This window comes from Rhea americana, unplaced genomic scaffold (assembly GCF_003343005.1).
Source record: "Rhea americana isolate MKP2758 unplaced genomic scaffold, rheAme1 scaffold_74, whole genome shotgun sequence".
In the NCBI taxonomy this organism is placed as follows: Eukaryota; Metazoa; Chordata; class Aves; order Rheiformes; family Rheidae; genus Rhea; species Rhea americana.
Genome location: NW_028186912.1, coordinates 3,556,531 through 3,578,741, shown reverse-complemented (window position 1 = coordinate 3,578,741; position 22,211 = coordinate 3,556,531). Strand labels below are relative to the sequence as shown.

The 22,211-nt window shown below is 38.1% G+C and overlaps 1 protein-coding gene across 5 annotated transcripts in view; it reads right to left on the bottom strand.

Annotated features, from left to right (window-relative positions):
- Nucleotides 1–22,211, bottom strand: part of MSH3 (mutS homolog 3) — a 108,872-nt gene that overhangs the window by 5,373 nt on the left and 81,288 nt on the right. For all 5 annotated transcript variants that reach the window (XM_085321981.1, XM_085321979.1, XM_085321980.1 and 2 more), the window contains 3 exons: nt 21,558–21,715; nt 1,569–1,755; nt 1,200–1,329 (listed from right to left, as the gene is read on the bottom strand). In XM_085321981.1, coding sequence (XP_085178107.1) covers nt 1,200–1,329; nt 1,569–1,755; nt 21,558–21,715 — 475 coding nt within the window. The remainder of the gene's footprint in view (nt 1–1,199; nt 1,330–1,568; nt 1,756–21,557; nt 21,716–22,211) is intronic.

Below are 22,211 nucleotides of genomic sequence, written 5' to 3'. Positions count from 1 at the left end.
TCAAATGTCAAGATAACAGACACAAGAKACAAAAACACAGGCGAAGTAAGAAATGTAAATATGTTGTTGCTCCCAGGCTGTGGTACAAGGCTGAAAGCACCATGTCCACTGTGCTTGCCTGAGCAAAAGAGCAAAGGCTGCGTATGGCCTGAAGGTTCAGGCCAACTAACGTTGAAAGTGCTGATAACAGCACACAAACACAGAAGAATAGGGTTTCATGGAGACAGTATCTGAGGAAGAATAAATATTGAATAACGTTCTCATCTCTACTGATCTCATCAGATACTGAAATGTCACAGTTCAATCACTGAACTCTATATCAAAAGGACACGCTGATGTGCGGACAGGTGATGCTCTTAACTGGGAACATCAACGTGACTAGACAGTGGTCATCTAAAGACAGTATTATATTCATGCGTTAGTGCTCCAAGTTAACACACACTTCAGGGATTCCTGCTTCTGAAGTTAAACAGAACACAACAGTCAACTCTCTCTCCACTAAACCTCCATCTGAATTTTATGAGCATGTTGCTTATCTGAATGTGTGAAGATAAGCACTCTATAAAATCAGGTTATAGCATGGAAAGGATGAACAGGGGTTCCTTTTCTGCCCCTTCTGATTCAAGAACTGGGTCTATCAAATGAAGGTACATGTTGTTTTAAAACAGTTTCAAAACAAACAAAAGGAGGTGATTCTTCACACAATGCAGAATTAAATTTTGGAGCTCCTTGAGACAATATAATGAAGATGCTAAAAGTATACATGTATCCACAGGGAAAACTAACAGCCTCATGGAAGAGAAATCCATTGAAGATTATTAAAAAGCAGAAATCTCACCTGAGTATTGAGGCTCCCTGAACAGCTAGTATTTGGATACAATGGAATCTTTTAGAGAAAGAGTCACCATATGTTTGATATATTTTTATACTCCTCCCTAATCCTAAGTATTTGGCTACTGTGAAAAGGATATTGGGCTGAGTGAATCTTTGATCTGCAGCAGCTCAGTCATTCTTATATTAATTGTGAGAGACATGGATGTTCAGTTTTGAATCCCCCCCCCCCCCAAATATGAAATATAGGCTGATACTCTAGTGAGCTTAGCTGTATCATTTTATATTCAGGTTTAAATTACCATGCCAATTTTACATCTTCTGCCTATACCTATAGTGCCAGAATCTCAAATGTATTTATACTGTACCTTTTTGTTTACCACTTTCCTCCTCATTCACCAAGAAAGCCATGTGGTAATTACCAACTTTTTCTGGATACACCTTTTCTAGCTCACAAACTGAGGGATAGTGAGTGACAAACAGTGTCAGTGATTCCACCTGCAACAATGAGATAGACACATATGAGAGTCTGCTTTTTATTTTATTTATTTATTTTATTTTTTATTTTTTTTCCTGAACACACCAGCATAATACTGGTATCCTTTCTCCACAGTTCTTCACTCTTGTTCAGACATGTCACATCTCTGCAGAAAGGAAACCTATCCCACATCAGAGTCAACCTACCACAATACAGGCTAAGAACACCTTTACGAGCATCTGTTAGATTTAATACTTACATCTCTAATAAAATGTTCAAGTGTAGCATAAGCAATAGCAATTCCATCATGAGTGCTAGTTCCTCTTCCCAGTTCATCCAAAATTACTAGTGATCTTGAGGTTGCTTTTCTTATTATCTCAGCAGTATCTGTCAGTTCCTCCATAAAGGTACTTCGGCCTTTGTAAATGTTGTCTGCTGCCCCCATTCTGCATTGGGATAGAAAGCAGATCAACTTATTAAGTTCAAACAAAGTCCGGAGGAAGCAACTTATGCACCATTAAATAAGGGCTTACAAGCATTCCCCAAGACAGCAAAGTATACTGACCCTGGGGGCACCTTGGGGAGGTTAGGCTTTAGGGACAGCAGAGAATATTTCTGTACCAGCAATAATCTAGTCCCAAGGTAAATTCCTCATCCCACATAACTACAGGAGTTAAGAAAAAGGAGCTAGACAAGGAGGTTTTCTTGGCATGCAATTCTATCTTGACAAACCGTACAAGGACCCTGGGAATTCAGATCAGCCAGCTATCTAGCACAGATAGCTGTGAAAATGAATGTTTCTTCTTAAACCAGAGTTTAGTCTTTTGTTTTCTTTAAATGCTTATGTCACCTGCTATTATCAGTTACTAGCATTTCCATGCAGAAATACAGCGTAAGCTCACGTGACTGGACATTTGTACATCCAGATACACCTTAGCTCTTTCAGGAAGTAACAAAATAACAGTGATTTCTTCCAATTATAAAGGTATACAATCTCACTAGTATGTCTAAAGATAATTTTAAGAGAAAGAAATTTAACTCCCTTCATCCTCTTACACAACTGTACTCGAACTTACCAACCTCCATATGGTTAACGGTTCTCCTCTGCTCTACACACATGCCTTCCCATGCATATGCACACACGTGCACAAATTCTTTTATGTTTCATACAACTTTAAGACTGTTCTAGAGTCACTCAACCTTCAGCCCTCATATGCTATTTCAAATTGTGAAATTGCATTTTTCATCTCTGAAACCTGTTGGTATTTCACCTTTTTTCTTTTGCAGTGTTTTTTGTCTATCCAATAAAATACTCTTTCTACCTGGAAGAGAAAACATTTCCTTCTTCTACATACGTTTTTCAATTATGTTAATTACATTACAACATCACTTTTGAGATAAGTTATCATTAGCTGGCCACTGAGCATGGCTGTAAAAACGGTCTGTTCATTCTCATCAGCCAACAGAATAATTACCTACAAGTTGCACCAATTTAATGCAGACTCCAACTCCAAGGCCTAGTATACATTAAATTTTCAAATAGAACAGCTGGCTACAACAGTATTTAAAGCCAATGAAAACCTTYAAAGAGAGTCCCAATATAGCTTTTTCTCCAAGTCTTTTGCTGCATCTCTAATGCAGTTGCGTCCATTGCCTACAGAAGCACCAGCAAGACCTAATCGTTTTATGTGGATCTTACGATCGTCAGGAGTAAGCGATCACCTACATCAAAAACTAGCCAGCTGGACACAGTAAAATTATGTTTTCTATATACTCTCCAGTTCCTGCCCTTAAAACTTGGTACACTGGCATGCCTAACTTAGCAATATGCAAGCCTTCAAGTACAAATKAACTAATTTTGGCTGGAGATGGGCATCACGATTCAACAAGCAGGACGAGTGTTTATGTAAATTACTTCTTTGAACACCTATGTATCTGCATACTCACAGCAGGTATGCTCCAAAATGCTCTGAAAGAAAGGTGATTTTGCACACAAACTAATTAAACTTTACATTAGTTTTACTGAATTAAATATGTAATTCCAGATATTGAGACATTCTGAAATTAACGTTTTATTAAGCCACTCACCACCATAATCATTTTAAATGCCTTAAATATGCACTGAGTTGTTAGGAACTACGAATATATTACTGAGTTTCTTAAAGTGGTTTTCCCCTGTCCYGTTTCATAGTTTGCTTCAGTCAACATCATGTACTACTGCAAAATTAAACAACATACCCTTTATTGCAACATTGTGCAAATCTACATATAAATTAGACCTGTCTTTGATACTATTAACTACAAATAAATTTCCCAGAAAGACAGTACTTTTTATGTCTAAGCAACCTCTGGCTCCATACTGGGCAGCTTTAACCTTAATTTCCAAACCTAGCATTAGTAGTAGTATTATTTTCTTTTTAATTTGGCTTTTCATTATTGGGATAATATACATCTATACAACCAACCAGTCTGTTCCATATGTATGATGATTACACTGAGAATTCTCAGTTCTATTTTTTTCTTGGATTGCATCATTTCCATAGAGCCCTCAAAATCATTTAGCCATTCTGAATCTAATTTGCAATCACAGAAACAGTTGCCAGAACTTCCTCACTAAATGGTCAAGATACAAGCAGAAACAAGTATTATCTTCCTCTTGTTGTTAACAACAGCTGTAAAACAAGCCTTTCTTTTCAGCATCTTAAATATTCAAATCCAGCTCAGGCTTATCTACAGATTAGAAAAAAACCCTTGTAAATTTTTAAATGCCATAAAAACTCTTAAATGTCATTCTTAAAAAGGGATAAAATTGCTCTTTCTGCCTCTGCGTTTGAGAATCCTGTACGAATCACACTTCCTTAAAAATTAAGTGATAAGCAGTATTGTCCCAGAAATAAGGAGAGACAATTGTTTTATGTGGATGATTGCATTTATAATGTTAATGGTTAATATGCATCAAGGTATTGTTCTCTCAGTGTATGCTATATAATTAATGATACAATAAGTATTTGAGTCAAAACACCTATGGCTTAAAAAACTGTTTTTATTAGAGTTTAAGTCAGTAGTAGTAGTAGTAGTAATAAAGACACTAAACTTCTAAAAGGTACAATTACTCTGAATTAATATTTTAATGTATTGTGCTTCCTAAATATTTTCAGGCATGAAAATATTAGGGTTTTTTTAAATAATATTTAATAGGGTACAGATTATTTATCATTGCTATCAGCTGCTCTATAGGTAATATCTGTGATGCCATTTTCATGAAATTGTGCAGAAAAAAACGTTATATATATTCATCCTGGTCTTAATGCTGCCAGCACTAAAGTCACCTACTTAACTTTTTACACATGGTCCTAATAAAGTTTCTAAGACTAATTATTTAGTAAGGTGCCTAAAATGAAATCATTTTTTTTTATTTTATATGTAAACAAAAACAGCTATTTGTTTGGATTTTAATACTGCATTCACCACCATGGCTAAAGACGATAGCATGAAATACGCCAAGAGGAACCACTGATCTCAGAACAGATGGATGCAGGCTTGTTATGCTCTACCCACACTCCCTTTTCTTCCCCCTCTTAATTAAAAAATAATGACTAAAAAGGACAGGGAAAAAAAGGTTGCAGCAGAAGAGGACAGGCACAATAGAAAACCACTAGAGCAGGAGCAGTGCCACTCAGCTCTCCCAGCTCCACTCCTTACAACACCTGCTGCTGAAAGGAGCAACGCAGTTAATATAAGAACTTCCATCTCTGCTATGGAATTTCTAACATCGACATTCAGGAAGATTATTGCATTCTGCCCACGAGGAGTGCGCAGAGATCCAATGTGAAGAGTGCCTCTTTAGTGCTGGCAAGAGATCCATCGCTCCTCAGCAACTGCAATTTGGCTAGAAACCACTTGTTATAATATCTCTTTGACAGCCAACCTAATTTCATACAATTAAAAGCTCTTCAACTTATAATACCCAACATGTTTATTATGTAAAGAAAAACGAATTTAGGAGTTTTTACCTCTTTTTAGTGCTAAATTTCAAAAGTAAAGATTCTTGTCTATAACCTCAGGAAAAAAAAATAACAAAGATGCAGTTTTTTCATAAATTAATCCTGCAGGATAAGCTGGATGATGTGCAACAGTAGTGAGCTTTATGTAAATCAGTTAGCACCACATGCCTAACTTACATGTGTTCTTCTTGAAGAAAATGCAGAGATTTCTTTATACTGCACTAGCAGCACTGAAATGGCCGATTTTTTAAGCTAGCTTTCCAGGGTCAATGCATCCACAGAGTACCAACCTTTTTCAACATAAGCGCTCACCATTCTGGGAATGTATCCCGTATTGTGTCTTGCTACTGGACTCTGTAAATTCGGGGAAATTTCTAATGATACAAGATGTGACAGCATACAGAAACCACTGGAATCAAAAGTAGTGTAACTTTCTCCCTTGTTTCCCAAGAATATTTAGAAAGTCAGCACAGTTTAAACCTGCTCTCAGTACACATGAAGTAGTATTGCTATATTCTATGGCCCTGAGTGTTTCCTCAAAGTCTGGGGCTTTTAAGCTTTTGATGGGTGGGACAGGTCTGAGGGCTTTGACAGTCACCCACGTGTGGATGTCCACACAAGCCTTCTACTTGTGTGGAAGAAGGCAACGAAACTGAGGCCAATGAGCGGCACCTGGAACTCTTTCGCTCAGCAAGCTGCTATTACTGCTCCCAAAAAAGTCAAAGCATCTTGGGGAAGGGGACAGACCTGCAGACCACCAACAGCAGCAGAGGAGCAGCAGAGTAACACAAGACACTAACTTGTAAGGGAGCAGAGAGGTCACCAGAGGAAAAAGCTCCAGCAGCCTTGTGCTAGCAGGCTAACGAGGAAAGCAACAACACAGAGGTTAAAATAGGGACAACCCCAGCATGACAGAAAGCAACTGAATTCTTCAGGCAGGAAAAAAAAAAGAAAAAAGAAAAAGAAAAAAAGAAAAACAGAAGCTTCTACTTGAGGCTTTCTCTACACTGTCTTTCAAAGGAAGTTATCCAACATGCTGTTAGTCAGTTTGGGTACAAAATGGAGAGCATTGTGTGGACCTCAGGTATTTTACTATTCTTTATTAGCATGAACCCTCCCACTACCTGTGAAGATAACCAAGGAACTTCAATGCTCCCAGTAGTAACAAAAACTAACCACACAGCACTGAACAAATCCTAGAAAACCCAATTACAAGGGCATTTTCCAAAAGCCTTATTTTCAGACAGCTGTGAACATCATGATGCTATGTATTCATTCCTACTTTATGCACCATCACATTGAAAAAGCATTGATGAAATTGAAGATTTTTCACCTTGATTTTAGAAATATGCACTTGATTTTAAAAGTTGAAACCTAGTGCCTCTTACAGAGGAATAAATCTAATTAGCATGGAGTTTCTACAGACCCCCTTTGCAGTGGCTGCAGCATCTTCAAGAGAAGACATTCACGCTTCCAGATATGGTTTGACTTCCCAGGCACTAGAACTGAAGTCAAACTTCTTCACAGAATATACTTATAATCAAATTGTTTATTCATCAAAAACAATTAAGACAAAAACCACTTTTTTTCTGTGAGCATATCCCAAACACAACATGTAGAATACTCCTCTCCCAACAACCAAGATTCCTTCTGTGATTCAAAGAGAACACWGAGAAAAAACTCAAAAATACGTTTCTAACTTAACTTTACAGTTTCACTCACTCTCTCTCTCTCATGCAAAACTCCTTCAAAACRTGATTTCAAAGCTAACTGTATTTAAACAGGATTTATTTAAATTAGAATAACTAGTTTACAAAAAGAAAAGACTGGATGGGGTCTTGTCTTATCTCTCTTCTGGTATGGGACTGTTCTGTACAACATACTCATATTTTTAAAGAAGATTTCATAATAACTGCTCTTACTCTTTTGCAGAAAGCAGCCTTTCCAGCTGAAGTTTTACATGTGGTGTCAGCAAAAAAAAAGAAATGGCTGGAAAAGTGTGGGCGTTAACTGAAGATCTTTATGAGAACAGAAAAGCTTGGTATTGATCCTGACATGAGTGGAAGAACACAAATGTAATTTCATTTTAACACTTAGCTGCATCTTCTCCTGTTAATCTATGCTACTAAACTTTCTGTTAGGCACATAGTGGCAAATTTACTCAATCAAAGTCTTAAGAGAGGCATTAATGGTTTAATATTATTATATAAATAAGTGCCTGTTCTGAACCTTTCCATAATCCTCAAACAGGTACTATTAAAAAAAAAAAAAAAAGGCAAAACACAATCCTGCCCTCTTCACATTGAACAGGACAGACTTCTTCAGTTAAAAGCAGTTTGCAAATGGGTCTACCGAGAAAATGAAAACAGAAACACTAAGCTGAGGACTGGAGGCTGACTACTGCACATCCTCTCCTACCCTGGTCTCAAGTATCCAAAAACCTCTAACCAGATCAATCATTCAGCTTAGCCACAGAAGTGGTTTGAAAACCCCAAATATTTTAGAAACACACACTCAGGCAGCAAATGAAAATTTCACAGTGGTTAGCCTAAAAGTACCCTGAGTCGGATATTCTAATCCTGGCTATGAAAATATGCAATGAAAGTTTATTGAGTAATTCTTTAGAAGATAACATCTGCAAACTTACAACAGTTCACTGGCAAGAAACTGGTGCTTCACCACCACCCTCTCTGCCCTGCCAAATGCTGGTAAATCATGTACTTTATTTCTACCAAATAATTCTATTAAAGATTCAAACCAGAAACTGATTGTAATAAAAATAATTCACAGAAACCGCAATTACAGAATTCAAAAAAGTAACTCTTAGAGTAGGGGTCAGAATGCATCGCTATTGGGACAGCTGGCATTTCTGCACTGTGCACGAGCAATTTCCAAAAGCTGTGTACAAGCTCACACAGTTGGCAACAGTAGGAAGTAAGAGGACRCTTGTAATATAAACCTATTTACAGACAATATGCACGCACTCACTCAAYTATTTCTACACCTGTTTTAGTTTAGCTCGGTGGGTTAGAGCGCGGTGCTGCTAATCCCAAGGCCACGGGTTCAATCCCCGTACACRCTACACTGAGGGTTGCACCAGATGATCTCCAGAGGTCCCTTCCAACCTCACCATTCTATGATCCTACGATTTGCAAACTATAAATGAAGAAATACCCATGGTACGTTACTTCATCTRAAAGAACAGTGGTTGAAAAACCTGACAGGATGCATTACACATTTAGTGTAAACTACATTTTTATTTTGTAAATTATTATAGACAACACGATATTCCCAGTTGCTGCAAACTTAATGAAACTAGTGAAACCAAACACTGCCAAGGGACACAAACTTTGCATAATCCTGRGGAAAAAGAGTGATACAGGCACATCCAAAGTTACATTAATACTCACTCMCCTACACTTGCCTTTTATCAGTTCCTTTTCCACACCACCAGAAACTGAAATAGCTGGAACAAGCCACCACTTAAATCCTTACGACCGTGTCGACCTGGCCGCGGGGCTGAGCGAGAGGCACGCTGCGCGCCCCGAAGCCCCGGCACCCTGAGAGGAACCGCTCTGAYGGGCGAGCTCGCGCGACCTGAACTGCGTCGAGTTTTTTTGCCGAAAGCCACGGGAAGCAACAAAAACATCAGGCGGCAAACGCTGATTATTTTAAAAGCTTCACCCGCCAGAAGCRGGCAGGGCCGAGCTGAGAGCTCCCCAGCGCGCCGCGAGGTGAGGGCACTCGCGAAGGGCCCTGCGGGTGGGCAGCGGGGCTCCCGTCAAAGCGGGGAGCTCGCCGCCACTTCTGGACTCTTCCAGAACTAAAACCTCTCGAGGGCTGGGAGTTTCAGAAGTATTTTTAAAACATCCCTCAAGTTACTCAACAGGCGCAACTGCAACWACGCAGACACAGCAGCAGAATTAGAGCAAGCGACTTCGAGAACGTTTCTAGGAACGTGGCTTTCTAGGCACACCTGCAAATTATCCAAAGCTGTGCTTCACGCTTCGGATTCTGGGATTTATATTCACATACATTCGTATAGTATGCTAGGAGTATTTGATTAGAGCAAGTTAACCCGCATTCCTCCAAGACCTACGGAGAGCAACGTGAAGATCTGCTACATCCGCAGTTGCTCCAATTCTATSTTAGGACACCCGCAGGATTTTACAATTAATATGTCAAAAGATTGTTCTGCACAGGTCTATCAGTTTTGATGTTTACTTTAACATCAAACTAAACCGTTCTCTTTCCTGCCCTCCAAGAGAAAGTTGTGATTTGTCCCTGTACAGAGCTACCAACCTGAGTGAGGTTTCCACTGCCACCCCGCTCCCCGGACCAAGAGACCTGCCAGCGCCAGCAGCGTGTGCTGACGGCCTGGGACGAGATGGAAAAGCAGCTTTATGAAGGCTCCATTAAGCAACTGAAGCTCCAAAGATATGCTYGTACCTGGGTTTCTCTGTAGCAAATGGCTGTTTAAATTTTATTGACTGCCAGGAGAAGGAACAGATTAAAAGCACAACCATTTTGCTGAAGGCTAAGTTAGAAGAGCAGATACTCAAACGTGGGCGTTTGCTAGCGAGCCATCAACGCTGGCCTGAAGAAGCTGACAAACGGAGACAAAAGACCCATCCCAAAACGTGCTCCGCTTCCGCTTCCCACGTCTCCCTGGCGGATTCCAGCGAGGCGACTCGAGGTAATTACGTTACGTTACTGTGCATATGTAGCTGAAGGATTGAGGCCAAGGGAGGATTAAAAAGCAGAAACTATAGCAACCGACTAAGGACAATAGCTGGAGCACTCAGCGTAAGTGAACTTTTCCCCTTTAAACCTGTGGACACTACAGAAAATCCAGTCCAAACTGTGGCTAGGTTAATTCACAGCATGGAACAATTTTAGAAAGGTAAATACCACCACTTGATTTAAGAGCTTCAACCTTACTGTAAAAAAAAAAAAAAAAGTCAACTCTGCAAATAAGCATTAATTTTTAAATTTTAAAAAATATATTTAAGTATATTTTTAATATACAAGGTTTTCGATCCCTTCTCAGGAATAGTGCAATATGCAGCAGAAATTGTTATAAAACTTTCTGTACATGGAAGTAACTATGAGTTTTAGATATTCCATCTTAAATGAAATTTTCAAGTCTCATTTAAATCCCTGCAAACAAACCAGAAGTTTTAGTTTTGTTCAGTTTTATCAAATGCCTTATACAAAAGCCATAGACTCTTCAGTTAAATATATTATCATACATACATGAGCTTTAGCTCTGCTACTTACTGCATGTGCTTGCTACTATGAAATAACACAGATGTGAAGCTAAATTAGCTATAGACACATGCATAGCATGGTTTTATTTCTTTCTGCAGTGTTACAGAATACTGTCAGAAATCTCCTTACAGTTAAAATGCATTGCGATATGTTCAAGATGAACCTTTTCCAGAAAAACAGAACACAAACATTTCCAATTCAACACTGTAACTTTCACTCATTTTCCTCTTTCTCAAAAAGAGCCTTCCTACATCATGGAACATAGGTATGGACAATTTAATCTAACCTTCTTTTATTTTCTCCACAAAGCTGAGAATAATTCATCCCAGAAATGTAATTATACGATGGTTACCATAAATGAAAGGCTTAAATCATTTTTGCTACTCCAGCAATAAACACAAATGCAACAAACGCAAATAAAGTAAGCAAGAACAAAACGATACAACTTCCTGCACCATAAAGTAGTAGTATTTCTGAAAAGTACTTTTGGGTCTTGACAGCTAGCAAGACTGACTGCTATTGTTGCTTTCTAAAGTAATAGAAGATTAAAATAATACTTGTTTACCATATCAGCATACAGAATTGCAATACGGACTTGCCAGTAATTTGAGATTGCGTTATTATGAGTAGTTCTCTACTTTTCTTCACAATATACAAATTGATGTGTAAGGTAAACATAATAAGCATCCTCACATGTAAATAGAATATACAACGGTGTGAGCAAGTACTTTTGTTTAAGTTTTCTARGCCTGATCTTTCAGAGTCTAATTGCATAGGCAAATCTAGAGAATCTAGTTTTCCACAAAAAACCAACCAACCAGACAAAAATCCAGAACTGTTTAAATGTTTATTTTCAGATGTTAAAAACTTAAAAGAAAAAGAAAAGAAAAAAGAAAAATCTAATAAGGCATCAGACAATGTTTTGGCCCAAAYAGGTAATGCACAGAGAAGCTGCTATGCTAAAATAATAACCTCCTCTACAGCTTCTATTCAGCACTCTCCCAASGCAATTTCTAAATTACACAAGATGTATTCAGACTACCCTGTCGATAGCTGCTGTCACCTCAGGAGTGGAGTTTGGTACCCTGGATTTTATCATAAAAATACTAAGCAGTTGACTAGCTGAATCTTCATGCCAGGTTTTGTGATTTAACAAACTGATATTTCTAGGATAGATAGGAAGACTTATCTTCAGAATCCTAACACATAAGCCTCAAAGACATCGATAAAGCTTAATAAAGCAATAGTAGAACCAAGGAATTTTTAAGTGTGGTAACTGTTGTTCCCAGCTAAGAACACCGAAGTTCATAAGTGATGTATAAATGAGAGGCTATTTGCTATTCTGGCAAAATACAGCAGAGATGAGTATAAAGGCCAACAACTCATTGCTAAGTATGGGAACGCACAGAGTCTATGCTAGCCCAGTCCAGTGATCTGACTAATTTCTGAGGTTGAAAGACACAGGACCCCTGTAACAGGATTGATGCTGTACCTTCAGAGAAGGACCGTTTGGTAAAGATAAAGCAGACAAACAAAAAACATGTCATATGCATGACCTCATGTATAATTCTAAGTATAGTACCTTTTAAATATTTATTCAAGGGGGAAAAAAAAATGTCCCTAGAGTGAGAAGCGGTATTATCATATTCCACTCATAGAATAAAGTATTACAAACAAGATGGGAGAGGTACATTTAAAACATAAAAGTTCCAAGTCTTTCCTGCATGCTAGTAACCATTTAAAAATGTCATCAGCATCCTCCCTTCTCGATAAGCATGGTTAAGTACACAGGATAGTTTTGGGTGGAGAATGTCTATTTCTTTATCATGTGTAGTGAAATCATGGTGCAGGAAGGGTTTAATAAAGAGTCTAATAAAATTTCTAAAGCTTTTTCAAGCAGATGGATCCTGCAGTCTCCTTGTAAATAAAGTTTGCCTGTAAACTGATCAATGTATAAAGTAGCAAAGGATGTACAAAATGGATTCTAATTACACAAACTGCTCTATTTTCCAACCCTAGCATGCATATTGCTGTGCAAATACCAACATTTCAGCAGTGAAACTCCAAATAACAAAGCTTATTATTTATTTTTTTAATAAGCATCAATGATTTTTCCCGTGTCCTGGTTTGGCCCTTCTCCTTTCCACCGATCAACAGAAAAAACTGGAAYGAAATACGGACAAGACCAGAGCTTCATTCAGCTGTATTGTTTCTCCTGAACTCTTCTAATATAAATCTCCCTAAATATCTGCATTTACACCCTATTTCCTCATCTGATTCACCAGTGGAAAAGAAAAATGTTGTGATTTGGTAGCTAGAGCTCAACCTATCACTCAATCGTAAAACATTATTTGYCCAGTAACAAAGGCTGGAATTTTTTTGCCATCAGCAGTTAGACCAATGCAACATTCATTTCCATTAATATTTACAACCACTACTCTGTTTTTATTCTTAAGTGATTTATTCTAGATTTCAATTTATTTTATCTGAGGTTAAAAAAAAAAAGACAAGAAAAACATCTGGAAAGCTTCTTCTGTTCAATTTCTATTCTAATACAAACACTCTTTTTCTGCTTCAAATATCATTCCATTCTGTGCTTACCAATTTTCTCAAAACTTATTGTAAAACTACTTCYAATAAGCCTTGCAACGCTTTCAATTTTAAATACCTTTCAAATTTTAATGAGTGACATTGCAGTGAAGCAACATGAAACATCCAAAACTGCACAAATGTTTTCAACTGCTAACACAATATTCTCTTTCCACCGTGATTTTTAATCAGTACTAAAATTTGTACTGATACTATAAACACACATATTTTATGCAGTTATTATGTTTGTCTAGAGAAAGAACAGAAAGGGAGGTTTGTCTACTAGTTTCTTTCAGGTCTACACATCAACAGCAATATGAGTTTGTCAAGTTGTCAAAATTAAATATGTATTTAGGGAGTTAATGCCAAAAATATATCTACTGTAAGACTTGACCTTTTTCAAAGTCAACTCCATCATTTAGAGACTGGACAAACAGGTATCTTGAATAAAATACAGAGAAGCAAAAATYGTGGCATTTTTGATGTTGACCTTCAAAGGAATATTGTTTGAAAGGCTGTTTTCTGTTTTGTTAAGTTTACTTTGAAGAAATGCTCCATTCCTAAACTTCCTTCTAAGCTTTAACATCATTTTTTTCCCAGATTATCACATTCTCCTCATTAGATCACACCAAAATAAGGTAAGGATGAGAGATCTTAAGACGATTTCATTTGTCCCTGAAGGTCATTTGATTTTGTTAAATGTAAAAATTTGCTACACCTAAACACAGTTTTGCTTTTGTAATACACTTTTAAGTGGAACAAATGTGCCATTCTCTTACCCGGAAGGGCGATATGGCAGCAGCTGGCCCCAGTTTGTTTCTTCCCTCTGAAGAAGAATGGCCACGCTCTGCTGTCCTCAGTAACAGGACTTGACAGAAAGATCACATTACCTACATCCTCTTGAGTCCTCTACATATCAAATCTGTGCTCATCAGCTGACAACAGCACCACTGGCAATACATGAGATCCTTCCAGTGCAAGAAGAAAACCAAGCAGTTTACACCAGGGGGAAAGGACTTCTCACATGCACCCTGCAGTAACAGGTATCTGCAATCTTTGCAGGGGTTGCACAGATGGGTTATGTGAAAAGGCCAGGGGCCACATGCCTCCAGCATTCTTCCATAAGCCCACAGACAGAGTAACAGTCAAACACTTCCCCTAATTCCTGGCCAATAAATCCTGTTTTAGGATTTCTCTCTCAAGACAGAGAAATAAGATGTGTGAAAGGATCCTTGATGGCTACAGTATCTCAAACAAAAAATACCACTTCAGTGTAAGTGCACAACCTTTCCTCTTCAATTATTGGAAGTATGGATCCCGCTGCAGGTGCTGACATGTGTCTTTCTGCTCACAGGATGATGAAAATGAGGAGTGCTAGTCATATCAATTAAGTAGGGATTCAAATGCTGCTCTTTTAGACTTAACATCAGGCTCAAACTCACGTGAGTGTACAACGCTCTACAAACACACACAAAATAACCCACATCTCAGCTTTGCAGATTTCAGGATTAATGGAAGATGCTACAGCAGTAGCAGAGCAAGTCTCAACAGGCAGCAGGGGAGGTACAGCCACCACCTGGCAGAGCAAAATGTCACACCGACTTATCCAGTTACAGAGTCTCTGTGATGAAACGTCCTGGTGTTTAAGAGCAGCCTCCTACAGACAATGAGAGACAATCTTATCAGTGTCATCATGTTAAGCCAAGTATACATATAAATGATGCCATTTCTTCTTTGCCTAATGTAAGTTTACTGGCAGACCTGAGCAAGAGGTTGAAAATATAGCTAGGTAGGCACTGTGTCTGAAGAACTGCAAATACAGCAGGAGCTTTTTTTGTACCTATTTTATTTCTTACAAGAGAGAGGAGAAGGGTTATCYGGCCATCACTGCTGGGGTGCATGCAAGACAGTGCACTAGTCTGAACCAATGAGAAACTGGGACCCAACTGGAGTGATCTGGGAGAGACTGATATTATCTTGCTCACTGACAGTCCTATAGTAAAGTGGTAATATGTGTTCCTGGGATACCTTTTCAAAGYAGCCAAAGCCTGCTCAGAGAAGATGTTTTGCTAGAATCTAGAAAGACCTGGCACGTGAGCATGTGAGTAGAGTCCTCTGAACAGTGTCACTGTGAGGACATGGTTCATAGTGATACTGACAGGTCATTTAATACACTTTTCAATAGCAGGAGGTGATCTTCAGTTGGCGAATTCTTCCTGACAGTGATCACAGTTCCTTCCCCTTACAGAACTCATTGCTAAACTCCGAATCACCCCTCCTCAGCGAGCTATGTACTTGGAACTGTAGCTCAGCTCCTGGAGCTGAAATAAAATGACCCAACTGAGGCCAGTGGCAAGGGAGATGAACCTCATTATTTTAACACTAGATGAGGCTGTCAGTGCTCAACCAATGCAGATAGCACTCTTTGCTCTCCTCTACTTCTCCCTCTTCTTACGGGCAGCTTCTTGTGCTCCAAGGGCAATGAGGTCTCTGCAGTGGGGTCTGAAGACCACCTTCACAAACAACTTCAAGAAGCACAGCCAGAACCTGATATTCTTTCAGCTTCCACATGCAGGAGAACACAAGCAGACTACAAGCATGCCAGGGACATAGGCAGGTACCTCAGTGAGGCACGGCTTCTGCTGCATCAATCAGAACTATACCACAACTAGAGCTTAAAATTAGGTGGCCTGATTTAAATGGCTATGCAGCTTTGGCATGACAAACAGGTACATGAGGGTCAGCTGCCTGAAGATTTCTGCACTCTAGTTTTACTTGCATGAACATCTACTATTTTTTTTCAAAATTATTATGAAAGGAAGAGTGCAAGAAAAAGAGTGCGGAGAAATCCAAGTAAGCAGGTAACTCAAACCCCAGAACGTATTCAGCACACTTAGGGTTCTAATTTCTGGCCATGTTCAACACACTCAGGGTTCCAAATTGTTGCAGTGTCTATCTAAAAGTCTCTAAATATAGGCATATAAGCACTAGTTCAAAGAACAAAACCATCCCTCCTGAGTCAATGTGAGCAACCAYCTTCTGTTTCACAATGTTTTATGATACCCAGTGGAATCTGAACTAAAACCATGTCTTCTAAGTATAGACTTAGCAATCAGAAGCGCCTTCCACGTTAAAAATGAATCTCAATCAGGTATTGTAGGGATAAAATTTAGGACAAATTTCTATACATCTAAATACAGATCATGTGATGCTCAGCTCAGACTCACGCTTAACATACCACAACTACATATTAATCTGTACTGCCAGCCACCTCTCCTCTTCAGTTTTCTCAGTGCACCTTCTCAAATAGTTTCTTTGCATCATGGTGATTACAGACAAGCTGAGATTCAATGAACAGAAAGATACTCTTTTGAAAGATAGGAAAGATGGAATCTACACATACCTCTCTGATGTTTTCCCTTTCATTTCACCTTTGAGCATGGACCTACACAACCMGCAAGAGATAGTTTTGAAATGCAATTGGAGCACAGTGGAACATCATTAATTAAGGCAACTGAAGTTGCACCTTTAACACTACRTCCAGTTTGGCTGATAGTACAAACCCTCACTGGAACGCACATGTRCTATACTGTAACTGTCCATAAAGTAATCAGACACAAGTCTGATCACTGAAACAGCTTTTATTTYAACACCAGATGAAAAAGCTAGGTAGGTAAGTGTCTGCAAATTTTTCTTTATTCCCTTACTAGATCCTAGAGTTGTCTGTTCCCTTTACAGTATTCTTCCTATTGGTAGACTGAGATTTCAAGAAACAGACTCTAAGATTTGGAATCCAGAGCATTCAGTGATTTCAACTATTAAATCCGCCTGTTGATTTGAACATACTTTACCTTTAAATTGTTACAGTAGTTTCTCTCTCAGTTTTGAAAACTGACTTTTATTATGAGCTACTGGTGACTTACTAATGGACTGAAGGTTTCTCTTTTGTTTTGTAGCTGAAAGGAACAGTATCAAGAATAGATCTTAAGTGAGACCTCTTTAAAGGTTAACTTCCCTCAGCAGCTAAACTCAGAGACAAGGGAACAGTGCTATGAATCTTACAGTAAGGGATGTTGCTTACTCTACACTGCCTCTTCTGAATGCACTCTTAGGTCAGCAGAATTTCCTTCATTAGTACCTCCAAATGTGCACGTGCACACTTGCTTTGTCTTTCCATGTGCAYGCAGAGAAACATTATATTAATTTAAATGTCCAAATAACTGAATTAGAAGAAGAATTAACACAAATTGGAGATCGGTTTAAAGCGAAAATTGAACCCATTTACTGCAAGGAGAACCTTGGATGGGAATTTTTAAATACACCAGAAAATTAAAAAAACAAAGCACTGAAAGTCAGTATAGTTTGGGCACTGACCTTTCCAAAACTCTTATAAAATTCGTAACTAAATCAATTTCCTTATAGTTAAAACCTTTAAGCAAAGGTTGCATGAAAGTCTTATCCTTTATTGGTATTTTCTTTTTCTTTCTTGTCAATCAGCCAAACATACTCCAAATGTTCCTCATTAAATAAACTATGCCCATCAATTTCAGGGATAGCTAAGGCGCTAAAAGTAGTAACTTACATGCACAAAGCCTGTTTATGCATTCATTGACTCATGAAAAAAAATGAATAGAGATATGTCCAATTTCAAGTGAGGAATTCATACACTTTATTAATACAATGCAAAAATCTCTTGTAGAAATAGTTTGAAATAAAAATTCCCCAAGTACAGAATAGTTCAGTGKCTCTTTAGTCACCAATATTGTGAAACTGTAGCCACTTAACAATAAAGCAAACCTTTTATACTCTATTTCACAACTCCCTATAGATGCTTCCAAGGGGAGAACCAAACCACAGCACTGACAACAGCAAGTGTTCTTTGTGCAGAGGCAGGGGTGGGATTTGGGGAGAGTTCATGGGAGCACTCAGAAGCTTCCACAAGTAGAGGGCAATGCAAGCAGGGGACTGGAGGAAATGTCTCTTGTCCTCTGAATTTTTCAAGTTTACAGACTCATAATAGGACATCATCTGAGCTTAGAGATTTTACCCAGTGAAAGAATTTCTTTCTTTCATCCTCTTCAGGATGAAATCATCAATGCTATTCTGAAACGCTTGGACTAGCCTTAGCACTATACTGTATCTACCCACCTAATAATGAAGATGAACCATTCCTATTTTCACCGTATCTGTAAGCAAGACATTTTCTTTAACGTATAATTCTCTTGCATCTTTAAAATGTTTAATATGAAGCAGTATTTAAAATCAATTTAGAGAAGCTATAATACACAAATACTAAATATATCCAACAGAATAACCATAGTAGCAGCCTTTCAATTTCCATGGAAACACCACTTAGACCAAAAGATAGAAATGTTAATCTGYTAAAACTATACAAATTCACACTTCAAAAATGTAGTAATGTAGCCTTAAAAAAAAGAAAACAACAACAACAACCACCACCACCCTGTTGTCCCTCCTCATGCACAAAACTCTTCAAAGAACCATCCCATAAAGCGTCCCTCAAAGCAAGGGCTCTAAAGGCAGTATTTAAAAAACACACTTTGGTAGCGATGAAAATAACCTGGAAACTGACTTCTTTCCATGCAGCATTTTTAAAGGATTAAAAATACAAGTTAACAAAATCCCATATGCCAGCAAAACATCTGTGGCTTGGGATGGCAGTGCAGAAAGGAGGTCTGCATAGCTGCATCATGTAAGAAAACAGTAGATGAGAAGAGAAAGCTGGAGGGGRCAGGGAGCGAGGCTGAGCTGCGAGAAAAGAATGAACTGAAATCTTTGGTCTCTTCAGCTCATTCCCAACCAGAAGAGAGTTCCCGCTAAAAGCTGAGGCTGTTCAGCCAGACAGGGCCTTAAAGAAACAACACAGGACAAATCTGGTAACAGCCAAAGTTATTGTTTCTCTTTTCCAAGCAGGCATTAAAATCTATTACACAGATAACTTCTTAAGGCTCAGAAATACCCTGAATATAAAAGCAGATTAATCTGGCCTGACAAATGTGCGTTCTTTGACTTGTCTTCCAGCACCCAAAAAACCCCCAACCTATACACAGCTGCTTCCTTTACAATCTCTGGGCACTCTGAGTTTCAGAAAATGGTAAGTTACTTCTTTTTGAATTAGAGACAGTGAAGCTCACGATTTGGGTAAGGTGAAAAGCGACGAAGAATTAGGCAAAGAYCAGACTAGGCACAAAGGACCACTCCGTGGCTACTGCAGACCAAATACGGAAGGACTGAGAACAGCATTGAGAACTCAGCTATTTGGGGAGAATAACTGATCATTATTTGGAAACGCACAGCAAGGAAGTCCATCTACTCCACAGGCAAAATGATAACGCAAATTATCATTTTTAAACATTTGTTATTGCAGAGAAAACTACAACTGGGTCAAGATCTAACATCTTATAAACCTGCAGCAAATGGCTAGTGTCTGCCCCAACAACATAATTGATTCCCTGAAATTACATTACATAGAAGATGGAGGTTTAAACATATGCATAGACAAGAAGTTCCACTGATTATGTTTCACCAATTGAAGTGACCATCCTAGATTTCTAAAAGTATGCAATATGTAAATTAAGCTTTTTTTGCTTTTTGTTACTCTTCTGTTAACCTTTTGGTTAGAGCATGATAATTTCTCACTAGGAATATTTCAGTAAAGTATTTTAAAATTTCTGCTTGATTAATTTTGGGCCAGTTGGTTCACTCTTAATTATCAGTGCAAAGATAAAAATTTAAATAATTCTTTAGTATGGTCATCTGGTGTTCGTATTTCAATTTTTGACACATTTTGGATTAACTGAAGAGTGTCATATCCATCTGAACTTTTAAAGCTAATTTAGACAGGTTAGAATCTGATTGGGCACCAAATTAACATGTGTAAAACCTCATCACCAGTAAGTGACATATCCTGATCCCACTTGGCTTGAGACACATAAACTCAAGGTAGCATGGCTAAAGGTAAAACTATTATCAGAACAAGTTTGAAAATATGTACAATGTAAAAAAAGGCTATATGGAATGAGAGAGGGACAGATGAAACGAAGAAATACTGAATTCAAAGATTTCAGACTGCAGAGGACAAAGGACAGCTTGTTGACCTGCTAGTGGGCACATAACAAAACAGCACTTCCAGTGACTGAGACACATTTCTCAATCTTCCTGCAGAAACATCCTGTTGCAATGACAGTCAAACAGAAGCAGAGAAAATGGGTATTGGCATAAGAGAAATAGGCTTATACTCTTATGGCTAGAAATTAAGTCAATATRAACACAGGAAAGGTGGTCTATGTTCACTTAGGAAACAGAGGAAGACAAAAAAAAAAATCTCCAAATTGTTAGTAACCTTAGAATGTTGTTTCCTGTAAATAAATTACATCTACGTATCTCTACCTCCCCTCAACAAATACTCATTCAATAAACCAGTCAATTACTTTTCATACAGGATAGGGGAAAARAGAGAACTATTTTGAATTTTCAGTTTCAATTAATTTTGGAAAGATAATACAAATTGTTTTCCAATTTGTTCAATAAGCACTGAAGTGCATCAAAGCACAATTTTGTTTATTTTTATCATGACACAATGAGGCATAAGAATACAACATCTTTATAWGAAGAAGCAATCCCAGATGAGCAATATTTCAGATTTTCTGATAAAAAGTTAACTCTAAAATGCACTCTGCCACTACAAAACCAGAATTTCAAAAAATATAATTCCATAAGAGATAACATCTTTGTATGATCTTAAAAGAGTCACTTATTCAGCTCAGATCATGTTAGTAACACAGAACTTTTGATGATTTAAAAACAGAAAAAGATAAAGGGAAAAAAATAGCTGGATAATTCTCAGTAACTATTCAAGCTATAAAACCCACTATTTTTGACTTTGTTAATAATTTYTACAATTTATTCAGCACTATCTTAAAAGTAAAATTGACACTGAATGACCTAAACTGCAATTATACATCCTTTAGAAGTCATCGAGTAAAGTATGCTCAAGACTGATAGTACCAGAAAGAGAACAGGAAAACAATATACACAGGCCAACATTCTCAATCTCAAATATTGTGACTATGTATAACTGCTGTACAGCAGAAGTAGCAGCATGATTTTGAGAATGGAGGCATTCATTCTAGGGAAGTAGCATTTGGTTATAACACAACAGAATATTTGGCCRAGATGTCCATTTGGGCAGACGAAGTTAGACATCTGGATCTTTATCAAGACAGATACAAACATCCTTTAAAGACTCAGATGTAAGTATCTATATGTATATGCACACTCACACACCTATATATACGTATTTATACACACACMCCCCTGCCAAACCCTGCCACAATGTTCCAATCTAAGTTTTAAAAGATTACCTGGTAAAAATACCATCCACAACACCAATTGTTGCCTCCTCTGCGGGAACGTAGGAACCGATCTGTGCCATGACTGTGATCAATGCAACTTGCTTTATATAGGAGCTCTTACCTCCCATGTTGGGTCCAGTTATTATCATAACCCTTTCACCATCTCCCTGGAAATGCAAAACAGTGGTTATACATACTGTCCTGCATGTGGACCTTATATAATACATTTGATATGTACATATGACTTAGAAGGACAAAGGACATTCTCAGGATTATACAGGCTGCTTCCAAGTGAACAGCTCACTTCATTCTTGGAGTTCACTGTATTCAATTCTCAAGATGCTCTGAAGCCTCAGATTCATAAATCTTCAAGACCTTTCCAGACTGGTGATCCAAAATTAGGAAAATTAATTACTCTTGAGCAAAATGAACAGAGAGAGGAGAAAGCTTCCCTTTCTCCATCAACAAGCCCAGAAAGCACTTTGAGAAGTTTTTGTGCAGARTCCTTTGGGAGAATGGAAAAATTCAGAATAGCCAATGCTGTTCATAATTTCGTTGTGATCTGGATTCCTCTCTGGTTAGAGTCTTCATTGATAAGTGAGGAGAGGATCTGGCAAAGATCTGATCTAGATTTTACACCCAGTCCTTTCTTTCTTTCTCTCT